This window comes from Stylophora pistillata, chromosome 4 (genome assembly GCF_964205215.1).
Source record: "Stylophora pistillata chromosome 4, jaStyPist1.2, whole genome shotgun sequence".
Lineage (NCBI taxonomy): Eukaryota > Metazoa > Cnidaria > Anthozoa > Scleractinia > Pocilloporidae > Stylophora > Stylophora pistillata.
The window spans coordinates 37,610,445-37,635,768 of record NC_142522.1 but is presented as its reverse complement, the minus strand read 5'-3'; the positions used below and the strand labels follow the sequence as shown (position 1 = coordinate 37,635,768).

Below are 25,324 nucleotides of genomic sequence, written 5' to 3'. Positions count from 1 at the left end.
CTGCTCATCGAGGAACAGAGTTCACTCTCCGTCATGCGCGTAGTTGTGTGTATTGGCCTCGTATAAATGATCAGATCACGGAAATGTGCAAAACCTGCGTTATCTGTGCTCGGTACCCTCATCAGCATGCTCAGGAACCATTAAAACCCTACTCTGTTCCCAACTTACCTTGGCAGCTGGACTCAGAAGACCTTTTTGAGCTCAATGGCTTAGCGTATTTAGTTACAGTGGACCACTATAGTGATTACTATGAACTTGATCAGCTTCCCAGCATTCAGTCTTCAGCTGTTATTCAAGCAACCAAGCAGCATTTTGGACGTCATGGAGTTTCCCACACTCTTATCATTGACAATGGACCCCAATTCATCTCCGATTTATTCAAGGCATCTGCAATAAAATATGGTTTTAATCATATCACCTCCTCCCCTTATGGGTCCCAATCCAATGGTCGCGCGGAAGCAGCAGTGAAATCAGCTAATATTTTATTAACCGCTGCTGATGTGGATCTGGCCCTCCTTTCAGTTCGCAACACTCCGCTGGCAGGACACACGTTCTCACCGGCTCAACGATTGTTTGGACGCACTCTTCGAAGTGATCTCCCACAACTCATATCCACTTTGGAACCCCTTCCCCCTCCCGGCCACAATGTGGTGGCAGAGCACATCCATCGTAAACTAAAGCAAAAACAAGCATATGACAAGCATGCCGGGCCTTTACTACCTGAACTCCCTCCTGGTAGCCATGTTTACACCAAGCCTCCCACCTCCTCGTCATCCAAAGCATGGATTCCTGGTCGGATAACCGGCTCTGCTGGTCCACGCTCCTACTACATCCAGACTGGCAACAAACAAGTTAGGCGCAATCGAGTGCAAATTCAACCTGCCCCACCTCAGAACCCAAGCTCCCTTTCCCCTACTCCTGATCGTAGCCTGACTTTACCGGAGAAACTTCGTTCGAACTCCTTAACTGCCACTTCACCGATACCCTCTCCTCATTCAAAACAAGTGGAACCTCCATCTCCATTGCTCTTATACCCGGGTGACAGCGACACCACTTCCTCAGCACTGGAGAACACACCAAGCAAATCACACCAATCGTCACCCCTTTCAACACCAGAGACTCCATCAAAGGCATCACATCCCTTACCTGTTTTTCAGTCATGTGTACCATTCAGGACACCCCCTCCGCCTTGCACGTTCACTTCTCGGTCTCCTCTCTCCTTTCCAGTCCGTGACCCTCCAAGCTCCCCACAAAGAACTGTTACTCGAAACGGTAGAGTAATCCGCCCTCCTGCCCGTTACTCTGACTAGAAAGTCCCCCCAAACATTGTTTTTTTTTTTACTTTGCAGGTGATCTTTACCCTAAATTGTAGAGTCCTTCCAGTGCACCCTGGAAAAGTGGAACAACGATATCTGATTTGATGGGCCTTCGAAGAACCACACCTTAGAAACATTGCTTGACTGAAATGTTTAATTGATCAATTACCATAAGATCACTATTGAGACATTCTTTGTTTTTTTTTTTTTGTTTTTTTTGCTTCTTGACACTGTTACTGCTGTGGAAACTGAATGTTATTAGTTTTAACTTTCCGTTGTTTAAAGGAAAAGGCGTGTTGCCCGTCACGCGTCACGCATGTTACCCGTCAGTCTAGGCAGGCTTGTTTTGATGTTCTGTTTTCAGTTCGCCATTAAACTACACGTGCTTTTATTCTCGTTGTCTGCTGTCTCTGTTCACGGCTTATTACAGTCAGACGAAGTACTTGCATAGATTTATGGCAAAGCAAGCCCAAAATGACGGAAATCGCCAAAAAACACAACGGAAACACAAGGAATGAGTAATTTTTATTAATCTGACGAGTAAAATGTTCATATTTTGGCATATTTAGTGTTTTAAATGGATCATATTTTGTTCCCCATACTATTCCTTATAACGCATTCAAATTCTCAACAGTTGCTCGCGTAACCTAACACCGCATCACTCAACGCGTGACGCTTTCATGAAATAATCCTTCGCTTTTGCTCGAGACGTGACCTTGGGATGCCTGTGGTGGATCTAATTACAATTTGTAGTTTACGCCGAAGGATGGGGTTAGCGGTTCCAACCCACGAGCTAAGATACAAGAGAAAACGAAATGACCAAAAAGGTGTCAGAGGAGTGTGTCGGATTCAAAAAAGCTGTACAGGAAATCGAGGTAGTGATCAACGTTATCAAACAGTTGGCTCTGGAGGAGTAATCAGACATAACATTAATGAACAATGGAAGTGTAAGTATCTTATCGTAACAACTTCCAATATCTTCCCAGAGGATTGCGACCTGAGAAACTACCGCGTAAGCTTTGTAAAATCAGTGGAATATTGAGGCATTACTCTTTTGAAGTGGAGCCATTTGACAGTGCGGAAACTTCGGATAGTAAATTCTTAAATGGATTATGTTGTCACTCGGTGGCTGACGATTTAACGACGGACTTATTTGGGGTGAAGCCGCTTGGACTCTCCCAAAACTCTTCGGGGCATTATTTGACACATTTGAACCCTTTACACAAATTATGTCCCACTTGGGGCTGCTATTATACGAAGGAATGGGAATAAGTGGAGTGCTGCTGGAGTTTTGAGTTCTTGTTGTTCAGGTGGCGTTTGTTGTCCTGCCTGGCTATCCCGTGAAAACTTTGAAAATTTACGTGAAGGCTGTTCAGTACAGGATGTTGTTGGAACACAGAATATCCAACCTTCGCAGTCAGGAAGTATAGGAAAAGATGAAGTCAATGTTAACGAAGTTGAAGAAGAACATTGCAGAAATGAGACAGCGAGCGACCATGGTATGTAAGTGTGAAAAGTTTTGGCATCACTTTACTCCATATAACCTCATACATGAATTATGCATAGAGTGTTGCAAAGAAACCTTTATATTTAGTCTTTATGAAATGAATACATAACTAATGTGCGGGGTTATATGGAACTCTTTACCCTCTTATTATCCAACTACACTCCGTAGAGTACAAATAACACCATAGACAAGTACAAATATCCCGCGGTATTTGTACTCCAGAGAACCGTTTGTACATGCAGGTTTTCTCGTATCGCGCAAGCGAAGAATTGGATTGAAGTTACGAAAATAAAAATGGTGAACAATTTGAATTATATTTCTGACCAAGAAGAGGCGGAACGGCTGACAAATATAGATCCAAGTTTATTAGATGAATCGAACTAAGAAAAACAGTTAGACGGAAAACCAGGAAATTTCTTCATTAATTGAAGAAAATAGAAACAGCAACAGGACAATGCGCCAATTCCGTTCCGCTTCGCATACTTCTGTCACGCACTCCCCGTAAATAAATATCCACGAAATTCGCCCTCACAGAATGAACAATTTGGCGTGTTGGATAATCAATAACTTATAAGACGTTTTGTTGTGTAGTATCACTGTGTATTTTTACTCGTTATTTGTATTTTTACTTGCCCTACCGGCTCGTCAAAATACAGCACAACTTGTAAAAGTACTTAGTTCTTATCAACCGAGCGGGAGGTCTGTATTGGAGAATCTTGACCAAAGTCGCCAGTACAGACCTCACTGCATTCGGTCTGTACCAGCGACTGAGGTCAAGGTTCTCCCATACAGACCGACCTAGCTCGGTCAATAAGATGTTTACTATATGGCTGTGTCTTATATGCCAATTTTTTATATTCTTTGTACCTTTTTTTCTATACCGGTCTAGATGCCGGTCTAGATGGGAAAATCTAGACCGCTTTCAATATTGAATTGACAGCCAATCAAATTTGTGAATTTGGTAGTTCCCAGTCCTTGTGAGACACAGCCATAGAATAATCAGCAATATTACATAACAAAATGTCTAATTAGATATATTTACTTACTGTCTCCTTTGGGGGAAGCTGACATTCCTGAGTCGTTGGGGGTATTGATTTTTTTGTCGTAAAAAAGTAAGATATTCTGTCAGATTATACTACATGTTTTAGGATAGGTACTGGTGAGTCAATAAACCTCACTCTGTAACTGTTAAAATTTTTTCTGTGAAAGGGCACTGAAATGAAACATTTTGCCTAAAACTGGGTTTAATAATTGTATTTACTATTAAGCCTTGTCAGTGCACCCCACTCAAACATCCCAGAGAACCCCACCTGGCTTCATGCAAAGGACAATTTTTCAACATGCAGTAGTTACCAGTTAATGGATTTCCTCAGATCTATTAACTAAGTCCTTTTTTCAGAAGCAGCTATCCCTGCTACAGATGGCGATAAACTTACTGTGAGCCATGAACGAAAATTAGTACAAGTTGCAGTGACCTGTCATGATTTCTCCAAGTCATCAAGGAAAGCAATAGAAGGTAAATTAATTCCCCTCTGAGGATTAAGCTCAGGTATTGAACAGTGATTAAAAGCAAGGAAATTCCCACAGCTTAGACAGCAAGCTCAAACTATGTGAAAAAGAATTGACTGATTAAGAAAATGAACTACTTAGTATACAAGGCTAAACTATTTAACAAAGGAGAGTATTCAACTTTAGGCGATTGGTTAGCCACTAGCTTAGCTTATTTTTAAGCTCTATCAAACTTTATGGATATTGACTGTTAAATATTGAGCTTGTTTAACATCCCTTTTAAAATTACTGGTGATCCTTGCAATCTAATAATAATGTTCTCAGCAGTGCAATTTATTCATGAATTGCACTACTATTTGCTCTAAATTGCATCTTTTACCAGCCAATAAGAAAGCCATAATGATTGCAATAAAAGAAAACAACCAGTAAGATTTCAAATTTTGTTTAAAATAACCAATCAAATTGTGGGAAAATTAAAGATTAAAAAAGCCATTGTGTGGAAAACTTTTCAGTTTTTGTCCCCAAAGCTCTTCTTTGTGAAACCCTGTATTTGGATGTGTAAATTTTGTGATTTTAAAGTGGATGGGGAGAAGTGGTTATTTAAAGTTTGTCGTACAATTTTAGCCTGATATTTATAATACTTGCCACTTCAAATGAATTTTGAAATCATGTGTATGATTTCAGACCAAATTGCACTCCATTCAATTCAGTGACCATAACTTGTATGTATCCAATAGTTGGTCAACATTATTCTTGGTGAAATCCTAATTCTGACTGGGGTATATATATATAGCTGATTCTAACTAGCAATTGCCAGTGGAATGCTCTCCTACATTGTTTCTAATTATAGACGATAAGCAATGATTGGATGAGGTTGAGCATGATATCATGAATCATCAAAACCAAGGTCTGATTCAGTTATCAGCTGAAGCCAAAGGCTGAGGCAGATTAAATAACTCAAATCAAGCATAAACCAATTTCAATAATAATTGTTTTGTGATACATTGTTTAAACAACCTGCAAAAGAAGACACTTCTCTCTGAGTTTGCAAAAGTTTGAAAACATCATATGGATGGGTGGTAAGGAAACTGGGAAGATTTTGAACTCAAAAAACAAGTAATAGGTACAATATCCACTGCAGATATCTGCTATGGATATCTGCAGCATACATGTAGATCTATATTGCATTTATCGTATCAACTTCATACACTAAGGTATATTGATTGAATGCTCTCAACCAATTAGATTCTTCATAGTAATAATGTAATAATTGGGAAGTGACAGTCTAATGTATAACTATAATAATATAGTCTTTAATATGTGAGGGTCATGACAATTAATCCTTCAGACATTAGATTTCAGCTTTATGCTCACCTTGGTCTCTGTTTTCAATCTATAGCCATTGGCTTAGCTGGCAAATATCACAACAGTCATCATTAACTAGAACTAACTAAAAGTTCTTCTTATGAGACATTATAGTTGCTAAGAATGGAAATAACACATTAGCTAACCAAAGACTTGCAAAAATGTTAATTACAGTGTTTCAAGCAATTAGGAATGGAAACGTACCTGCAAGTATTTCCGAGTTGTTAACTACACGCAATTCCAATTATAATTTACGTGGTGATGCTATTTTAAAATTACCTAAAGTTAATTCGACAAAGTATGGGATTAAGTCGTGGAAATATCAAGCTGCCCGACTATGGAACACTATTCCTAATAATTTGAGAAATATGGATACCTATCGCAGTTTTAAACGTGAACTCAAGGAGCTCGATGTTGAAAGTTTATAGCTCCTATTTTTATATTAACTTAGCTTTCTTAGTATATAAGCATTATAGCTTTATGATATTGTAGTTTGTATATACTATATCATTTTAAACACTTTAAAGGCAAAGCAATCTCCTATCGCAATTTATTCTTGTTTTATAAGTTAATAGTTCTATAAATTTAGGCAGTTTCCATAATACTAAATAATTTTTAAACACTTTTACATAACTTCTAAATTGATTTATTTATCTTTTCTTTTCATTACCTTCTAATCATCATGTTCAGTGCCATTTAAAATAACTATGGTTAATTACCATTCCAGGTTTTTTTTCCTTTTGTTGACCTGGGGCCTTGATAACATAGCTTTGAAATGACAGCTTCAAATAATGGCTTCATCTCATGTTCAAGCATATTCATCTCACTTAACCTTTCAATAATTAAACAAAATAAACTGAATGAATTGATATATTAACCACTTAGCAAACCAACTGATTCTGTAATTACTCAATCTAGTCTAAAAAGCAATATTAACCTCCTGCAACTTGAAAATAATAATGAAAAGCAAACTTGATATTTGAATGAGAAAACAATCATTGCACACTCAGTTATGGTGAAACATTCATTTGTCAGTGTTAAATTAATGCCAGTGTCAAATTTTCCCTGTTAAGTTCTCCGGCAGTGCTTGGTACTATATCAATTCTTTTCCTTAACTAGATAAATTATCTAGTGCTTTCTTCTGGAAATTTAAAATCATGATGTTTTAATAACTTTGTTTTGGTTATTGTTAGTATCCTACAAAAGAAAGTACTGTAAATCTACAGTTTACCTGAGAACTTATTGTCTTTAATTTGTATGAGTCAAACTAATAATTGCCTAAATTCATTTTAGTTGTGATTAACATCAATTGTATAACTATTTGTGTACTTGTAGATGACAGTCTTGGAATAAGTAATGATCAACACTCAATGAATGAGGAGCAAACAGATGATGCATTAAGAACCCATAGAGATGATGGAGGCAAAACAGAATCAGGGCAACCTAGAGGTGATACAATAAAAAACGAACTTAGTTTTACAAAGTTAGTGTAACTATGCACATTATTTTAAATTACTGGCTGCATATGTTTTTAAAGAAAATGTATTATTAGTCTTGCATATATCAGCTGCCTGAGTTCCTGGGTCCCTGCTTTGTTAAAGTGTCTGTGTGTGGGGGGGGGGGGGGGGGGGGTCGATATAAGGGCAGTTTTGTGGTTTTCCACACTTTTCAGACTTTGCCCAAGCGTTTCTATCAACTATATTGTGCTATTTTGTGCTATGTTGTGTTATTTGGAAGTCATGTTTTTTCTCCCCTGAGTAAATCCTAAGCAAAGAACTCCTGCAATACCTTTTTAAAGGTACATGTAACTGTTTTTGGGGTGGGGGTTTAGAGAAGATTGTTATAGAATGCAAAGTTGAAATCATTTCGATTTCACTGTCTATTTCAATCATTGATAATAAACGTGTTTTTTGTTCAGTAAATGAAAAAAAAAACCAGAACCTTCTATTTTTACCTCTACTTTAACTGTTAAAATAATTCACATGTGTTTCAGTATTTGTCAACAATATTGGAGAGTTTCCAAATTTTTGGTGTGTCTGGTAAGATCAGAGTGACTCCCATATTTGGGGGAATGATTTATTGGTTTCGGTTGAAATAAAAGGGGAAAGATTTTTTCGTTTCACTTCAGGTTTTCACAACTTTGTTTTAAATTTATGTTGTTCAGATTTTTATGCCCTAGTGGCACGAGCTCAATTGGCTTAAAACAAAGAATTGAACTAAGGTTTCTAAGAGTTTTCAGACCAGTTGTCCTTGATGATTAAAAATAGTTTGTGTACAAACATGACAGTAAACTTTGAACATCTGACCACTCCACTCTTTCTTTTCAACTTTTCTTTTTTTGAAAAAATGATTCAATTAATCACGAAGACCAAGTGATACACATAACGGATCCAAGTTCCCACATATGTCTATTTTATAAGTCTGTAAATTTTTTAGTAGTATAATATTGTGCCAAATTTATTTTCAGCTATTAGCTGTAATTTGAAATCTAGATGTACACTTCCCAACTTATTATGCTCTAGTAAGCCTCCAGTGTAAAATATGACAAAGTACAGTGGTTGTTCTCTTAGGTAAGGCAGCATCTCTTTCTCTTTATGTAACTCAACCCATCTTTGTCACCCGTACAATCAGTTTTAACTCATAAAATGCCAAACACGACTTTTTAATGAATGGAGGAATCGGTTACTGTTGGCAATATCATGAACATTTTCGCTGTTTGAAACGACGATGAGCTCAGTAGCAGAAGTTTACTCGGAAAACCATTGATATTACTCAAGATAACATCGACTGCTGATGTTCTCTTGTATCAGGCTAACAACCATCGCCAGCACAAAGTCCACAGTAAAAAAAAATGTTTAATGAATCACAGACGTTATCAAGATCATATACCTTAAATAAACATTTCAGCAGAATGTGATGGACTAAATGGAGTCAAAAAGCAACGATTCATTTTTGCCGTAACACGAATTCAAGCTCGAGTTCCTGTTAGTACCGGTAAAGCTGTAAATATTGTTTTTGAGTTGTGAACGTACGCAGGTCTGCAGCCTTGGGCAGAAGGAAACCCTCATGTCTGTAAAAGTCCACCGTCAAAAGGGCTCTTAAAAGATTTCACATCAACGACTGAAAAATAGGTCATCTTTGAACCTTTTTTTCTTTAATTAGTTACCTCAAACATGTCTTTTTCTTTGACTTACAAAGAGTCAACAACTACCTAAAGAAACCAAAAAACACTAGTTTGGATATATTTTCAAGTTTCATTATACCTTTTTCGTTCTGTGTTGTTTTTAAACACGAAACTTTATATACTATACGAGTGTCAGCTGTGTTTGATTTTTTTTGTTTACCGTACGTAAGTTTACAATCTGAGTGTAAAAACCTTCAAAACTCGGACTGTCCATTTCATTTTCTCTTAGAGGATTTTCGTCTCTGCGCACGATATAATGATGCAAATTAAGGCGCTTGACATGTTTACAAACCTTTGTTTGATTCTTCTGTTACTACTTGCCGGCTCGCCTATTCAGAAATTTCAATTTCAATTAACGAAAAAAATTTAGACATGGTACAAGTTGGCAGATGGCGCGACAGCCCTTTCAACCAATGACAGCGTGTGTTATATCCGAACTTTATTATAATTTGAAATCGAATGGCGGGAGTCAAACGCATGTGGTACGTGTGGTACTAGGCTCATACTGCCCATGTCCAGCGGTTTTTCCGCCGTGTCTATCTATGTGCGAACGTTTGACGACGATTACAATGTCAAAATGCAGAGGTGAGGTCCTGGAGAAAAATTTGTAAAGCTCGGAAAAAAAAAATTATCCGAAAAAACCCGACCAGAGTCGTTCAATGATGGAAAGTGTCGGAACAGACCCAGGAGGAATTACACAGAATGTTACAAGTGTCTCACGATAGTTCGCCATTTTGAAAACCGCGACGGGCTTGGGGGAAGGTTTACGGACCTACAAGACACCAGAACATAGTGCCTACGGCCTTCCTAGAAGGAAGGCATAGTAGGCACAAAAGCAATTCGATAATTTGCAATTTTTATTCATTTTAATATTTTGAGCGGACGCTGAGCTGAGCGGACGCATATTTCTCGCTCTGTGTGATTTTATTCTATTAAGTTTCCCTAATTATGGCTGGTAAAGGAAACCAACTAAAAAAAGAAAATCAGCAGTTAAGGAATGAAATTGAAGATCTCAAGAAGCAACTGGATAAATTGACTGAGGAAATTGGACATCGACGTGAAGAAATCAATCATGATGCTGGCATCGAACATGGCGGCGACACTGTGGGCAAAGAACGATCAGTTGAGTTTGTTTCAGCTCAATGCGATGATTTTGAAGCGTTTAAAAAGTACGCATCGAAAGAACTGAAGCGTTTAAGCTCAAGGCTAAATGTAATTTCTGATACTTGCGATAGAATCTCGCAGTCAATTGATGGCTTCGAAATGTACAGCTACCAATTTAACATCAAAGTTATCGGTTTACCGTTGCTGGCAGCGAAAGAGACGACCGAGCAGACAGCTAACCTGTGTCTTCAACTATTTCATCAGATGGGAGTGAAAGATGTTTCGATAAATGACATTGACATTGCCCACCGAGTTCCATCAAGGAATCCCTCGAATCGACCAGACGCAATAGTTTGTAAATTTGTTAGAAGGATGGTAAAGGAAAAAATCATGGCGTCTAGGAAGACAATAAGGAACATAACAGCACAGCAACTAGGATTTTCTTCAGAGATTGATGTGAGTCACCTCAATATTTACGATCATCTGACACCTCGTCTACAAACCCTTCTGTATGAGGCAAAGAAGTTCAAAGAAGCCAACAGCTTCAAATTCTGCTGGGCGAAAAATGGTTCCGTATTTCTCAGGAAATCAGAGAATTCACCGATCCGCAAATTTGCAAATATGGAGGACCTAAACGCATTTACCCAAGGATAGAGATAAGTAACGCAGTGACAATATTATTGCTAGTTTTTAATATCTCACCTATGATATGATTTCAAACGCGCTTTAGATGCAAAAGCGAACCAGAAGATACAAAGAACAGGACCGAAATAGAAAACTCTTTCTTAAAGAACTTCCATATTATAACTTCACTGGCAACTTAACTCTCTACCACGGGCAATTTAACAACTCTCTGATCCAAAATCAGCTACCAACTAAGAGACAACTCGAAAACCTAAATGGTTTGCATGATCTTGATCTTTTCAGACTAAACTCAAATCTTGATGACAGTTTAAATACCAACAATAACTTATTAAATCAACAAATCTACAGCCGTTATTATTCTCCGTATAATTTTAATAAAAACCTAAATACCCAAATAAGAGACGTGATGGAAACGAGCTTTTCGATTTTTCATAACAATATCATCAGTTTAAATCACAATCTCGAAAAACTCCAAACCAACTACTTATCAGAAATGGATTTTCAGTTTGATATTATTGGACTTACAGAAACGAAAATAACTAAAACGACTGTTAATATTAGCTTTGAAATTCCAGGTTACACTTTTGAATACGTAGCCACACCATTGGCGTCAGGAGGCGTCGCGCTTTTTATCAATGAAGACCTTAATTACACAGTGCTTGAAAGGGTCTCTTGCGAGGCGTTTCAAGCATTGTGGATAGAAATTTCCCATGAGAAACAAAAAAATGTCATATGTGGAATAATTTATCGTCAACACAACTCCCCAGATCAATTCATTGAATATTTTAATGATACAATCGAAAAGCTGGCTTCCACTAGGAAAACACTTTATTTAATGGGTGACTTTAACCTATGTCTTTTAAAGACGGAATCATCTTCATATAGTCAGGATTTCCTACTGGCCCTACAAAGTTTTTATCTTGTTCCAACTATTGACAAACCAACACGCGTACGTAATAACTCAGCCTCTCTTATTGATAATATTTTCGTTAATAATCCTGATCAAGTTCTAATTAGTGGAAACATTATTACCGATGTCTCTGATCATTTTTCTCAATTTTGTATTTTGAAATCTAAGCGAGACAAACCTATCAAGAAAACAATTAAAAAACGCGACTTCTCTCAATTCTCCTATGAGGAATTTAAAAATGATTTGTCCGCGATCGACTGGGATGCTATTATTGCCTCAAAAACAAATAATATTGATGAACTATTCTCATCTTTCTACAGAAAATTAAATTCAGTCGTGAATAACCATGCGCCTGTTAAAATTTTATCCAAACGTAAAATTAAACAACTTGCAAAACCGTGGATAACAAAAGGAATAAGGACATCAATAAAAATAAAGAACAAGCTATATGTTAATGGAATACATAGTAAATATAAATATTATAGAAATAAAATTACAAACCTTATTCGTTTGAGTAAAAAACGTTATTACTATGATTTCTTTGAGAAAAATACAAATAATATGAAAAAGACGTGGAAAGTAATAAATGAATTAATAAATAACCAAAGGACAAAAAGCAGAGTGTTAACGAAGCTGAAAGACCCAAGCAATAACAATCAAATAACACAAAATCCTTCCAGATTACCAAATATTCTAAATAAGCATTTTGCAAATGTTGGTAATTTACTAGCAAGTAAATTGCCAAAGAAAGATAACTATATGAGTTATCTTGGTAAATTGAAATCACCTGATTCTTCCTTCTTTTTCAAACCCATTACACCAGAAGAAGTTAAACAGGAAATATTATCCCTACCAAATAATAAATCCTGTGGCTTATACTCCTGCCCTACACAACTGCTTAAATCTTCTTGCAATATCATATCTCCAGTTCTTTCTTATATTTTCAATTTATCTGTTATCCTTGGTGTCTATCCTTCAAAACTTAAGATTTCTAAAATAACGCCAATATATAAAAGTGACGACGAGACCGACCCTTCAAACTATCGACCAATATCTCTTTTGTCTAATTTTAATAGGATTTTTGAAAAACTTTTGTACTTCCGGATGAAGGAATTTATTGACAAAAACAACCTATTGTACTCCTCACAGTATGGCTTTCGCAAGTCACATTCCACAGAGCATGCAGTACTTGATATTGTCGAAGATATACTACGTAATATGGATAAACGGTACTTCTCATGCGGTGTCTTTATTGACCTGAAAAAGGCATTTGATACGGTCAATCATGAAATATTACTCGATAAATTGAACTTTTACGGTTTCCGTGGATTGATAAATGACTGGTTTCAATCATATTTAAAAAATAGAACACAAACAATTCAGATTGGAGAGCATTTATCAACAAAACTTATCTCCCCCTGTGGCGTCCCCCAGGGATCAGTCCTTGGACCTCTTCTATTTTTACTTTACATAAATGACATTCACCTTTGTTCTGATAAACTAAAATTTTATCTCTTTGCGGATGATACTAATATACTTTATGCTGATAAGAATCTTAAGGCGATCGAGCAAACGGTTAATGTAGAGTTGAATAACGTACATGACTGGTTAACTACAAATAGGTTGACATTGAATACAAAAAAATCAAATTTCTTAATTTTTCGTCCTCATCAGAAAAAAATGCATTTTTCTCCACAAATAGGTATTTTAGATTGTGAGACAAACCGAAGAGTTAGTTTAGAGCAAAAAAGTTATATCAAATATCTAGGCGTTTTAATTGATCAAAATTTGTCATGGAAAAACCATGTTGACTCTGTTATCGTAAAAATAAGTAAAACAATAGGGATGATTGCAAAGCTGAGGTACTTCGTTCCCTCTACTATCCTTGTAAATATTTACAATTCATTAATTCTACCTTATATAACTTATGGACTCCTTGCCTGGGGCAATGCGTCAAATGCTTATTTAAACAAGATTTTAGTTCTTCAAAAGCGAGTTTTGCGCTTAATCTATTTCACCGATCGAAGAGAGCATGCCATCCCTTTATTTGCCAAAGCAAAAATTCTGCCTGTTACGTTCCTATATTATGAAGCCGTAAGTAAACTTATGTTTGACGTGCACAACCAGAGGGCTCCCATTAATATTTTGAAACTATTTACTAAAACATCTCATATTCATACCTACAATACTCGATCATCCAAATCGCAGCTCTTTAGTACAAAGTACTCTAGACTTAACCTACAAAAAAAGGCTTTCTCGCGTGTTGGTGTCAAAATTTGGAATAAGATACCGAAAGAATTCAAAACGTTATCAAAACATTCCTTTAATAAACAAATTAAAACGTCTTTATTTCAGATACTAGATAATGAAGATTCTTATCTTGATGTTGAAAAGATCTCCTCTAAACTTAAGGACTGCATAATTAAAACAAATTGATCCGATTGCTTTCAGTACTAATGTATTTGCTTCTATACTTTATTGAACAACTATTGATGTATTTGCCAGCTATGCTTCTTTTTATAATTTAACAATATCTACTTATTTAGTTTTTAATTTTCTTTATATATTGTAAATAATGTTTGTTGATGATTGACCCGCCTCGAATGGCAAATTTGCTATCTGCGGGTCAACATAATCTAAATTATTTTGTAAGAAAAAGAAAAATAAAGTGTGTAAAGTGTGTAAAAGTGTGAAACATCATTTGCCATGTACTTTTCAGGTGTACCTTTTTCGCTCTTACTCCGTTAAAATTACGTACAGTATTTCGTATCGTAAAAAAGAGAGCTTTTAACGTTTTTCGAGCCATTAAAAGATCAACTCAAGCGTAACTGTTATTCGAACTGTTTTTTTCTTTTGTGACCTGTGTCCTGCGACTTGTAAAATGCAAATGAATAAAGGCTGATAGTTTCGAAAGAAACTGTTTGGGGCTGCGTCGGTGGGAGTAACGAAATAATTTGGATATATTAACAAAGTTGAAATGGTTAATTGGCCACCGAAACGATTACAAAAGCTGACGTTTCGAGCGTTAGCCCTTCGTCGGAGCGAATGGTAGAGGAGGTAGCGCCGATACAGTCGTCGATGTAGCGACCGTAGAGTTCAGGTTTGGACCCGTTGTATTGGCTGAAAAATTGATGTTCGACAAAACCTACAAAAAGATTGGCATAGCTAGGTCCCATTTTGGTGCCCATGGCTACACCATTGGTTTGTTTGAAGAAGTTGTTTCCGAATGAAAAACAATTGAGTGTGAGCACTAGTTCGGCTAAGCGTAGTAGTGTTTCATATTTAGGTTCCTTAACAGTACGTTGATCAAAAAAAATGTTTAAGGGCCAGAAGGCCTTCGCCATTAGGAATGACAGTGTAAAGAGACGTAATATCCATGGTGAAAAGAAGTTTGTTTGGCCAAGGAAATTAAAGTCTCGAAAAATTTGAAGAGCGTGTTGGCTGTCTTTAATATATGATGGTAAAGTTTTGACGATGGGAGCCATAATTTTGTCTAGAGAGCTGGAGATAAGTTCGGTAGGGAAACTGCAAGCCGAGACAATGGGCCGACCCGGGCTGTTAGGTTTGTGAATTTTAGGTGAAAAGTAAATACGAGAAGTTCTAGGAGTGGTTATGATGAGTTTTTTTGCTGTGGCCGGCAAGTCTTGTTTAGTTATGAGTTGTTTGATCATATTCTTGACGGAGTTTTGGTTGCTGGCAGTGAGGTCTTTGTCGACCTTTTGATAAAAAGAGGTGTCAGAAAGTTGCCGCAAAGCTTCTTTTTGGTAGAGGTCGGTGCGCCAAACAACGACTGAGCCGCCCTTATCGGCCGCTTTGATAACTATGTCTTTGCGTTTTCTAAGACTTTTTAGAGCCGACGACTCTTCAGAAGAGAGATTAGAAAATTTGGTAATACGTTTGAAATTGAGTTTGTTGATATCGTGGCGGTATTTTTTGATAAAAAAGTCTAATGGTGCGAATTGGCCCTCTGGGGGAGTCCATTTAGACTTTGGAGTCTGAAGTGTTTCGAAAGTGTCTTTGTTCGAGGTGTTAGAATCATCCTCTTTGTTGTGAAAAAAGGCTTTTAATTGAACGCGGCGAGGGAATTTTTGTACGTCTTGTTTAATTGGGAATTCGTCCGTTGTTTTAGAAATGGGAACGAAATTTAAGCCTCTACTGAGGACGGATTTTTCTGGATCGGAAAGTGAGAGGTTTTCTGGAATGGTAACTACAGTTTTGAGGTTTTCTGGTGATGAGTGGTGAGCGATTTGGGGACCGATAAGTTGGTCAAGTTTTTGGGCCTTAATTTGGTTCAAATGATTGAAAAGTTTCGAATTAGTTTCCTGAATTTTGGCACGGATAGATTGTAATAAAACTGCTGGACAGATTTTGGAAAGTTCAGAGCGGCAATGTAGGATTTGTTCGGTGAGGTGATTACTATTTTGGCACATAGCTCTAATGGTAATTCTCTTGATGTTACGTGAAAAAGAATTTTGGGCGCACTGAATTTGGTGATGGTATAGAGTGCCGAAGTGTGACGTCATGTTACCATGGTAGCATTTTTGCTGGATCTAAACACTATTTGGCGTCTTTCGTTACATCTCATGAGCGAAAACCCTTGGGAATAACTTTAGAATGAAGGCAACGACCGATGAAGTTTATGTGGCTACAAAACCTAGTTTTGGCGAAAGTGAGAATGGCTAAACGGAATGCTAGATCTTTACTAATGGGGGGAAAAGGGAAAAGATAACTTACGATTTCCTGGCGTAGCTCCTTTGTGAGTTTCTTGAGGCTTGGCATGGTCCGCTGTTCTGAATGCTGTGGATTGAAAAATGCTAAGACAAAAGTTAGTAGTCGCAGCAATCAAAATACAAATGAATAAAAGCTGACAGTTTCGAAAGAAACTGTTTGGGGCTGCGTCGGTGGGAGTAACGAAATAATTTGGATATATCAACAAAGTTGAAATGGTAAATTGGCCACCGTAACGATTACAAAAGCTGACGTTTCGAGCGTTAGCCCTTCGTCTCCGAGCGTTAGCCCTTCGTCTCCGAGCGTTAGCCCTTCGCTCCGACGAAAGGTCAACGCTCGAAACGTCAGCTTTTGTAATCGTTACAGTGGCCAGTTTACCATTTCAACTTTGTTGATGTATCCAAATTATGACTTGTAAAATAGGCGTGCCGCCCGATTTCGTGCGAGAGCTTTAATTCGGTTTGGCCCGGGTGCCATGGAATAATGTGTCGTTAAGTTGCAACTAAGTGGTCGGAAAAAAAAGACCATCGAAGGTAGAGTACCAGGTTCGGCAGGTTTTAGCATAGCTCCTTGTTTTAAACCAAGAAATTCTGCTTTTTAATCTTGGAAACAGTCAGGTGTGGAATGATCCAAGTACAGCCTCGAGTTTTCCGAAACGACGAGATCCGCTCACGAGATCTTTGTCAGCCACCGTGAGCGTACAGGTAGATCCCTAGGGCAGCCAAATAGTAGAATATCCCATGATTTGTTGTTACAACCGAACGTCGCACAGTAGACTATTAATTGAGCTAACCGCCTCCCGGTTAGCTCAATGGATAGAGCGCTGGACTGTAGTGCGGGAGGTCGAGGGTTCGAGCCCCGGCCGGACCAACACTCAAGGTCTTAAAAAAATTGAGAAGAATTTGCTACCTTTCTATAACATCAAGAAATGGTTAGATATTCTAGTCTTCTCGGATAGGGACGAATAAATGGAGGTCCCGTCTCCTGCAGGGTTGGGGCAGGAGACGTTAATTTCCCACACACGAGATTACTGTGTGATGGATGTCCTCCCCTGGGGTAGGATGGGTAGGTTAGGGCAACAGGTCCACATCAGCTATTACAGCTGCCAATTAAGCAACCTGCTTAAACAAATAAATGAACTTCAACAATGAGTGCGAAATCATCACAGTAAATATAGGGCTAGTCAGTCGTTTGGAATATATTTGTAATTATGAACTGAATTAATCAGGTTTCTGATTACACATCACTTATTGAGTAAGCAAATAGGTTAAACCATTATAAAGAACTAAAAAATGAAGCCCGCTATAAATTTAAAGATTGCATTCCCTTTAGACTCCTTTTGACATTGTTATCAAACATATACCTCAAATTGTGTGCATATCATCCAGATTCTGAGTACTGCACCTTCTTTCATGGGAATTTGAGTAATTCCAAATCCTCTGACGATACACTGCTATACCTCTATGTCCTTTGGAAAACGTTCAAATCGGCTGACCATTCGTTAATATACATGTACATTAGCACGATGGCGTTACGCTGTATTTGGCTATGATGTTTCCATGGGTCGTTCCAAGGAAAACGAAAAACGGGTACTTTTCGATATTTCAGAAAATTTCTGTGCCTTTTGAAGTAAAAAACAAATAAAAAAAACACAGGAAAACCACGGCTGAACGCTCGTAAACGCGGTGAGTGTCAGAGAGTATAAATCGCAACTTGTCAGCGGTAATGCTGCATGTAAATCCCGATTGCAACGTTATTCTCGCTGAAACTATCACAAAGTAAATATTTTGATCAACTCAGTCTCAATTAGCGTGCAGCGCAGGCGTCTTATTAGGACGAGTTGACGTTAAGAAGCGCGCGATCATTTATTTAACCGGTCATGTTTAATTTAGTGTCAGAGTCGACGGTCGGGGGAGGGGGACGGGAAGGGGCGAGAGGACGCCTGCCCGAAGAGACTGTTAAAAAGCAGAACACCCCCTGATTAGTTGCGCGTCACTCCATTTCCGGAAATGAGCAGGTACCCAATCAAAATAAGTTTGTTTAAAAACCGGAAGCATTGTCCTCTGACAGGAAAAAAATAAATAAAGAAAGAAATAAAAAACATGCGTAGAGCCGATAAGTGATACGGTGAAGCAATTTTTTTTCGGTCAGGAAGGAAATGGCTTCTATCGTCTTCTACAAAACCTCCTCCGTTGTCACAAATATGAGCTGATATTTGCTACACTCTATTTTTTCCAAACGACTATCCTTGAGTGTAGTTGCCATTTATTCATTCGACGATGTTTCATCCATTTGATCGTAAACGATACTTTGAAGCAAATAAACAACTGTACTAGAAGGTGTACCCGTCATAAGTTGTTTGATACGAACCGGCGTATTTTTGTGAAACGGTGTTGCTGATTTTTTTCATCTACGAAAGAAATGGCTTAGCCAAAACCTCTTCAGCTGACGAAAATTCGAGTTGACAATTGCTGCACTCTATATCCTCCAAACGACAAGAAAACGTAGCTGCCGTTAATCCCAACGAAGATGCTTCCATTTGATTGTAAAATGTACTTCGAAGGGGAAAAACGACAACTACGCTCGAAGGTTTCTCTGTCATAATTTCCGAAGGTAGTGGGCAGCACGGCCTGTAGATCCTTCCCAGAAATCAGTGTAGAAATTGCTTTTTATTTTTTTGGTCCGATCTCAATGCGCATCATATACCAAATTCTCAAGAGCGGAATCGAAGCTAAAAACTTCACCATCAACAGAGTTTACCATCTTTCTCTTTTTCCCGGAAGTGTGAAATGTCCAAATGACACATTTGGCTTGTAATTGACAGCTACAGCTAAACCGCACCAATCGGAAACTCCGTTAGTGGGCGAACGGAGGTTTGCAAAATAACAATGAGTTTGGGCAGGCGAAATATTCATTCCCCCACCCCAGCCGCTCTCCTTACTTTTGACTGTCACTCAACCCTTAGTACAAATTTCTTTCTCTCCCCAGCTCTTCGCTGCCATTGAAATCAAACATGGCGGCCAGTATTTCGCTAAGAAAATACTGAGCTCTCGCTCGCCCAAATGCACTACAAGATATGGAACATAGATTTCGTCAGAATCATTTTCCACAAATTTTGTTTATTTTAGGGAATTGTTTTAAATGCTAGAACATTATTTTGCCTATTGCTCGGTCATTCGACTATTCCCTAGTTTGAGATTTACTCGTAACGACCTCACTCTCTCTTGGTTATTAACTAGTTAATAATCATATGAGAGTTATGTATTTATGAAAACATAGTTCAATTAGTATGTATTAATAAAAGCAGTCTTTGTCCCAAACATTGCTTGATGTTTTGTTTTATGGTAATGGTCAGCTTCCACTACGCTATCAGAAACTATTAACTCATTTAGCGTAAAATAATATCGTTAGTGATGTCATCGGCTGTCTCAGCTGTGCAGTTATAGTTGTTTAAAGTTCCAGCACATCCCATGACTAGTATAAAGAAGGTCAAAAGATGTTTCAAAATTAAGCATTGGATGTTATTTTTCTCGTTTGGTTCTTCTTTAAGTACTATTGAGAGTAGGGCTTGATCTTTACTGCTTTCTCACCTCTGTTCTTAGGAGTTCAGGAAAAAGTGTAGTTCAGTCGATCCCTGAATATTTCGCAACCCGCAAGAAATTACCCAGAGTTTAACGCTTTCTTGGTTCGAGTTGCTGACCAAATAACAGAAGAAGAGTTGGAGGAAATGAAGTTTCTCTGTGACGAACAAACCAACGATAATTACTTGCCACGAGGAAAGCTTCTTGCCATTAAAAGCCAACGCGAGTTTTTGAGCTTCTTACGCCAACACGGTAAAATCTGCCCAGATGATGTGTCCTATTTGGTATGGCTTTTGAGAAACGTCGGCCTCAAAGAGCTAGCTGATTCGATTGCGGAACAAGGTAAGATTGTGGCTGGGACCCGTGTGCAGATGGATTTGTTAAGATTGCATGAGGCTTTGAATGTATTGTTCTTTATGATTAATACAATCTTACCGACCTCAGATTTATCTTTGCGTTGAGAATTTTATACATTCTCGCCAAGTCTTCCATTAAATCAAAGTTAATCTAGTTGTGAGTGCTTTAAAGAAAATTAATGATAAAGATAAATGCGCCAAAATCGAACACGGCGGTATATTTCACGGCCGAGGAGTTTGCTCATATTTAATTAAGACCCTCTATGCAAATGAATTACATATTTGAGGCAGCAACATGTTTGATAGGATCTTTTGTCTACGGCATCTATGAGTGCAGTTCAAAATAAATACACGATTCTAACACGCTTTACCTGACCGCGTAAAACGCCTTCTAAATGCGTATTTTCCGGCGACGTCATCTTCGAAATACTACCGATTGTTGTTGATTACAGTTTGTCAACATAACAGATGATAGTGAATTGCTAAAACACCTCTTTAATTGAAGGCTTAATAAAAGGGGTTCTGATGACGTTCCCTTCAAGAAAAAATGCTGATTATGCTAGCAGTGCTACTTATATAAAAAGAGAAAAAGTTATTCTAGTTTCAGGGTTCGATTGGTATATAGTCAGCTTAGTTTTTGGACATCTCTCGTGGTCCATTATCGTCCTTTTATCTGTTCAAATTTTGTCTTTCTTTCTTTAAGTTTCTTTTTTTTTTTTTTTTCGTATTTTAGGTCCGCCTTCGTTGCCGGAAGGTCAACCTAGAAACCTTCCGTGTTTGACCGCTCACTTTGTTGGAAGAGACGCAGACGTAGAGCAGATTATAAAGAAACTGCAGACTTTCCGTATGGTTGTTATTCTTTCTATGCCAGGAATGGGGAAGACTGAAGTGGGAATCCGTGTAAGTCACTTGTTAAAGCAAGAGGGTGACCATTTTGTTACACATATTCGATTAGAGAGTCATCATCAGAAACTCGAAGACGTTTGCAGTGAGATTCTTGGTCGATTAAGTAGTCGTGTGTGGCCGCCAACTGCTGATTTTGTGTCTATTGCGAAGCGTAAACTATCTGAGCGAAATATCCCAACTGTCATAGTACTAGACAATACAGAGAATATACAGGATGAGGAATTGGACGATTTCGTTAAAGGGCTGGTGAAATCTGCCCCAAATGTAAAACTGATAATCACTACTCGGAAAGATATTGGATTCGTGTCGCCAGATGTGTGTAAGTTTCCACTCAAACCTTTGGATCACGACTCGTCTGCTCAACTGCTTCGGAGTCTTGTTGATGTCTTTAGCGAGGAACACTACAGGGAACTGGCTGAACTTTGTGGTGGGATACCATTCCTTCTTGTGACCTGCTCTGACTTGCTGAACAATGGTTTTGGTCTCGAGAGTTTAATCCAACATCTTAGAAACAATCCCATAAAACTTATCAAGACGAGCGCAAACGATGTTTATAACACGCTGAAAGTGTTTTTTACGAAATTTTCCGATGAGGTAAAACAGAATCTTATCCTTTTTTCTGTTTTCCCGTCGGAGTTCTCAGCTCAGGACACTAAGTTTCTTTTTGAAGATTCTTTACACTTTGAAACAGAGAAGACCAGGATGGCCAAGTGTGCTCTGCTTCATAGGGACGCTGACGGAAAGATGAGGATGCATGCTTTGGTCCAAGACTACTTCCGGACAGAGAAAGAATCTTTAGGCATGGGTGACCTATGGCGCGCCACTCAGCGTAAATTTAACCATCATTACCTTAAGCTACTAACAGCCTTGAGTAGAAAGTTTATCAGCAGAGATTCAGCTTTGGCTGCCATCCATAAGTTTCGACAGCAGAAAGCGAATATCATGAAAGCGTTGAAGAATTGTCTGGAAGACTCTAGCGATTCAGTTGACAAAAATTTCGTTCTAGATGTCGTTAATAGTACAGAAGTGCTGGATTTTGTGGCAAAAGTTCTAACTCCTCCCAAAGAGTGCACAATGCTGTACCAGAAATGCTGTGATATTGCTAAAACATCTGGCGATAAGAAGAAACATGCAGAGAGCTTGAATTCACTCGGATTCCGTCGTCTCTGTGACGTGTCCCACAGCAAAGACAGCCCAGAAGAAACCCTTGTTACCCTTACAAAGTTTCAGGAAGCATATGACATGCGCAGCACATTGCCGGAGGAAGAACGAAAGTCCCAAACGCATGCACATACCGCTAGTAAGCTTGGAGTATGTTTTGTACTGCAGGTGAGATCATTCTCTGCAGTTTGCAGAAAATCTAATGAAACCTCACCAATAATGGGTGGAAATGGGCAAGTCTGCTTCAAACCTCATGGGTTACCCCTGCACTAAGGTAAACTGAACCCGGATATTTACAAGAGTGATTTGTTTTGCAGGGAGACGAGGAAAAAGGACGAAAGCTCATACAGGAAGGAATTTCAATAAGAGAGTCTTTATGTGACCATTTGTATCTTGCTGCTGGATATTGTGACCTTGGAAGTAAGTAACCTTTTGGGTTCGCGTTTCCCTGTGGAAGACTGTATGGAGGCTAAAAAGTAATAAAGCGCGCTGTGAAATTCCGAATTAGGCGGTTTTTATGCAAAATAAATCGAGAGAAAAAAACAAATAAATTTCCAATTCAATGAGCACTGAAAAGAGGATTTACTAAGCTCATCTATTGTTACTCTCGTCGAGTCTTTCATTTTCATGGAGAAAGAGGAAATGGATCATGTCTATGGTTCACGGTGTGCCCCATTGACTTTACAAACTGTCATAAACTTCGAGTCGTATTTAAATTGATTTCTTTTATTTTCTTTGCGATAGTCGTCTTCGTCTCGAAAAGGAAAATATTCTGATGGAAGTCTAACGCTTACACAAACGTTCACATGTCAATCAGTATCTACAACATAAATGAGCATAGTATGCTCCGTCTGATTGGTCAGTTGAGTTGATGAACTTGATCAGTCCAGTTGATAGAGCCCGCATGTAACTAGTTATGTCCTAAAAGCAATAGGACGCATTTTCTCCGGGCTCTGTAACGTGATAAAGCCGGCCACTTGGGATGTTGGGAGAACTCTTGGAAAGCTTCAGTTCTAAATCACTCGACCTCGGCTCGTGATTGATGAGCTTTCCTCGAAACGTTTACGGCTCACAAGCTTTATATTAATTGACAAAATCACCCTCGACGACGCGCTCACGTCCATTCCAGTTGTTTCTTTTTGAAACGCAGTAAGGTTACATTAAACAATTTAGAACGTATATCCTCTCTTCATACTTTGTTAGATTCCCATCGATTGTGTGGTGATCATCAAAAGGCGATCGACATTTGGAAAAAGAACACCTTGCCAGTTTACAAACAGCAGCTTGGTGACCACCCCTGGACAGCTTCAATTTTGTCCTACATTGCTGACTCTTACAAGTCCCTTGCAGATGGAAGCTCTGAGCCAGGTTACATCGATTGGGCCGAAAAGTACTTCAGAGAAGCTCTAGAGCTACGAAAGAAGCTGTTGGGAGATCATCAGGATACAGCTCGTTCGCGCGTTCAGCTTAGCGATGTTTTATTCCTTCGTGGACAATTCGATAAGGCATTAGAAGAGCTCAATAAGGCCTTTATAATTCAAAACGATATTCTGGGCCCTGATCACAAGATCACGATGAACACTGTGAGCAAAAGAAATAACGTAAGAGACAAACTTGGATCAAATCTCCGTTAATCGCCTATTCTTTCAATCGAAACTCGCGGTAAAACTCTTGGGTCTTGGTGAACTTCACCAAGACCTAAGAGTCTGTGACAGACTGAAGCATGTAAATAAAACTTAGGCCAACTGGTATCTTATCAGTGTTGCAAGAAAATTGTCTAAATCATTAGCATAATGTATAAATGACGTGTTTGCCTTCAGTTATCATTGTTTGGTACGATTTATGATAGCTTAGTTTATCCATATCTTGCATACTGTGTTTCGGTATTGGCATCCACTTATCCCAAAAATCAAATCGTACAGTATTTTTATACTTCAATACAATGCAATACAATACAATGTTCTTTATTTCAAGAGGGTAAATTCATGATTAACCCAGTAAAGAGTTTTCTAACACATGGCCCTCACTTCATTACTCGGGCTACGCAGTAGGCCGAGTCTAGGTTCCAGTTTCCAATCTATTTATCAATCTGTCGACAATGTCGAAAGTGTGTAAGCCTGCGTTGCTTTACGGTCTAGAAGCCTTGGTTTTATATCAGTGACAGTAAGTATACCTTTCTTGTTTATCGTATTGTTTTTCTCAGCGATGTCAAGCAGTCAATTTAACACTGAGTCTATCGTTTGTTCAACTATCACTTAGCTAGCCTGTTGATTATTTGAATTATTCTGTTTCTATGCTTACAACATTTCACAACTTTGTCAACGAAGACTTTCGTAAATTCTCTAAAAAATTGACTGCGATGTATTTGAAATAGCTGTCCAACAATTCTTTTTTTGTTCATCCTAATAAAGAGTCACATTATTAGAGAAATGCAGGTCTTGTTATGCTAAATTTGTTACTTATTAATATGTTGATCACAAGTTTCGTGTTGTTTCGCGTGATCGAGAACCAAGTATAGTCAACATTTTCCACGACATACTCGTCTTTTCCTGTTTTTGTGCAATAGACGTGTAAGTTGTTTGACTGCCCGTGTCATCTAGAATGCATTGCTTTGTCAATAAATGTAATTTTGAACACGAAGAAGTAAAGCATCCCAAAAGTTATCATCGAAAGTTTAAGAGAAACCTAGCTTTGGTGTTGCTTTACCCAGACGGAGGAAACTACGGTCTAGGTATTCACTTTTGAATTTCATAAAAGGGCAAAGAATGCCAAGCTTATCATTATCCTCCACTGTTGACAAATCCAATTTCACAAATATGCTGCCTGCAGTTTATCCCATGTTTACAAGACTCAATCACATAATCGCTCACAACAAAAGGTTACACGGACCCTTTATTCTGGCCGGATTTGTAGTTCAGAGGTAACGAACTTCCTTGCTGCGTTTTAGCAAAATCGTGGTTGTGAGCTTTTCATTGTTAGTTAACATGGAGAGTTACGGAGATTAACACTTTAGGACAAGTTGATGCCATGACAAATTGGAAATACTAAAATC

General features: G+C 38.2%; 3 protein-coding genes across 4 annotated transcripts; all 3 read left to right on the top strand.

Moving 5' to 3' along the window:
* The first annotated feature begins 1,905 nt into the window (after positions 1-1,905).
* LOC148733591 (uncharacterized) lies at positions 1,906-7,322 on the top strand. Of its 2 annotated transcripts, none has more exons than XM_088756139.1 (4): positions 1,906-2,263; positions 2,627-2,815; positions 4,226-4,339; positions 7,033-7,322. In XM_088756139.1, exons 1-4 carry the CDS (start codon positions 2,038-2,040, stop codon positions 7,188-7,190), a joined length of 687 nt encoding a protein of 228 aa, XP_088612265.1. In that variant the 5' UTR covers positions 1,906-2,037; the 3' UTR covers positions 7,191-7,322. The 2 variants fall into 2 exon arrangements, with proteins under 2 accessions (XP_088612265.1, XP_088612264.1); XM_088756138.1 differs by having other exon boundaries at positions 4,223-4,339.
* Positions 7,034-24,944, top strand: LOC148733589 (uncharacterized). The gene is made up of 5 exons (XM_088756122.1): positions 7,034-7,146; positions 19,871-20,191; positions 20,939-22,440; positions 22,590-22,692; positions 23,476-24,944. Exons 2-5 carry the CDS (start codon positions 19,996-19,998, stop codon positions 23,904-23,906), a joined length of 2,232 nt encoding a protein of 743 aa, XP_088612248.1. The 5' UTR covers positions 7,034-7,146; positions 19,871-19,995; the 3' UTR covers positions 23,907-24,944.
* On the top strand, positions 9,830-10,639 carry LOC148733590 (uncharacterized). Its single transcript, XM_088758009.1, has one exon. It carries the CDS (start codon positions 9,830-9,832, stop codon positions 10,637-10,639), a length of 810 nt encoding a protein of 269 aa, XP_088614135.1.
* Positions 24,945-25,324: the final 380 nt, after the last annotated feature.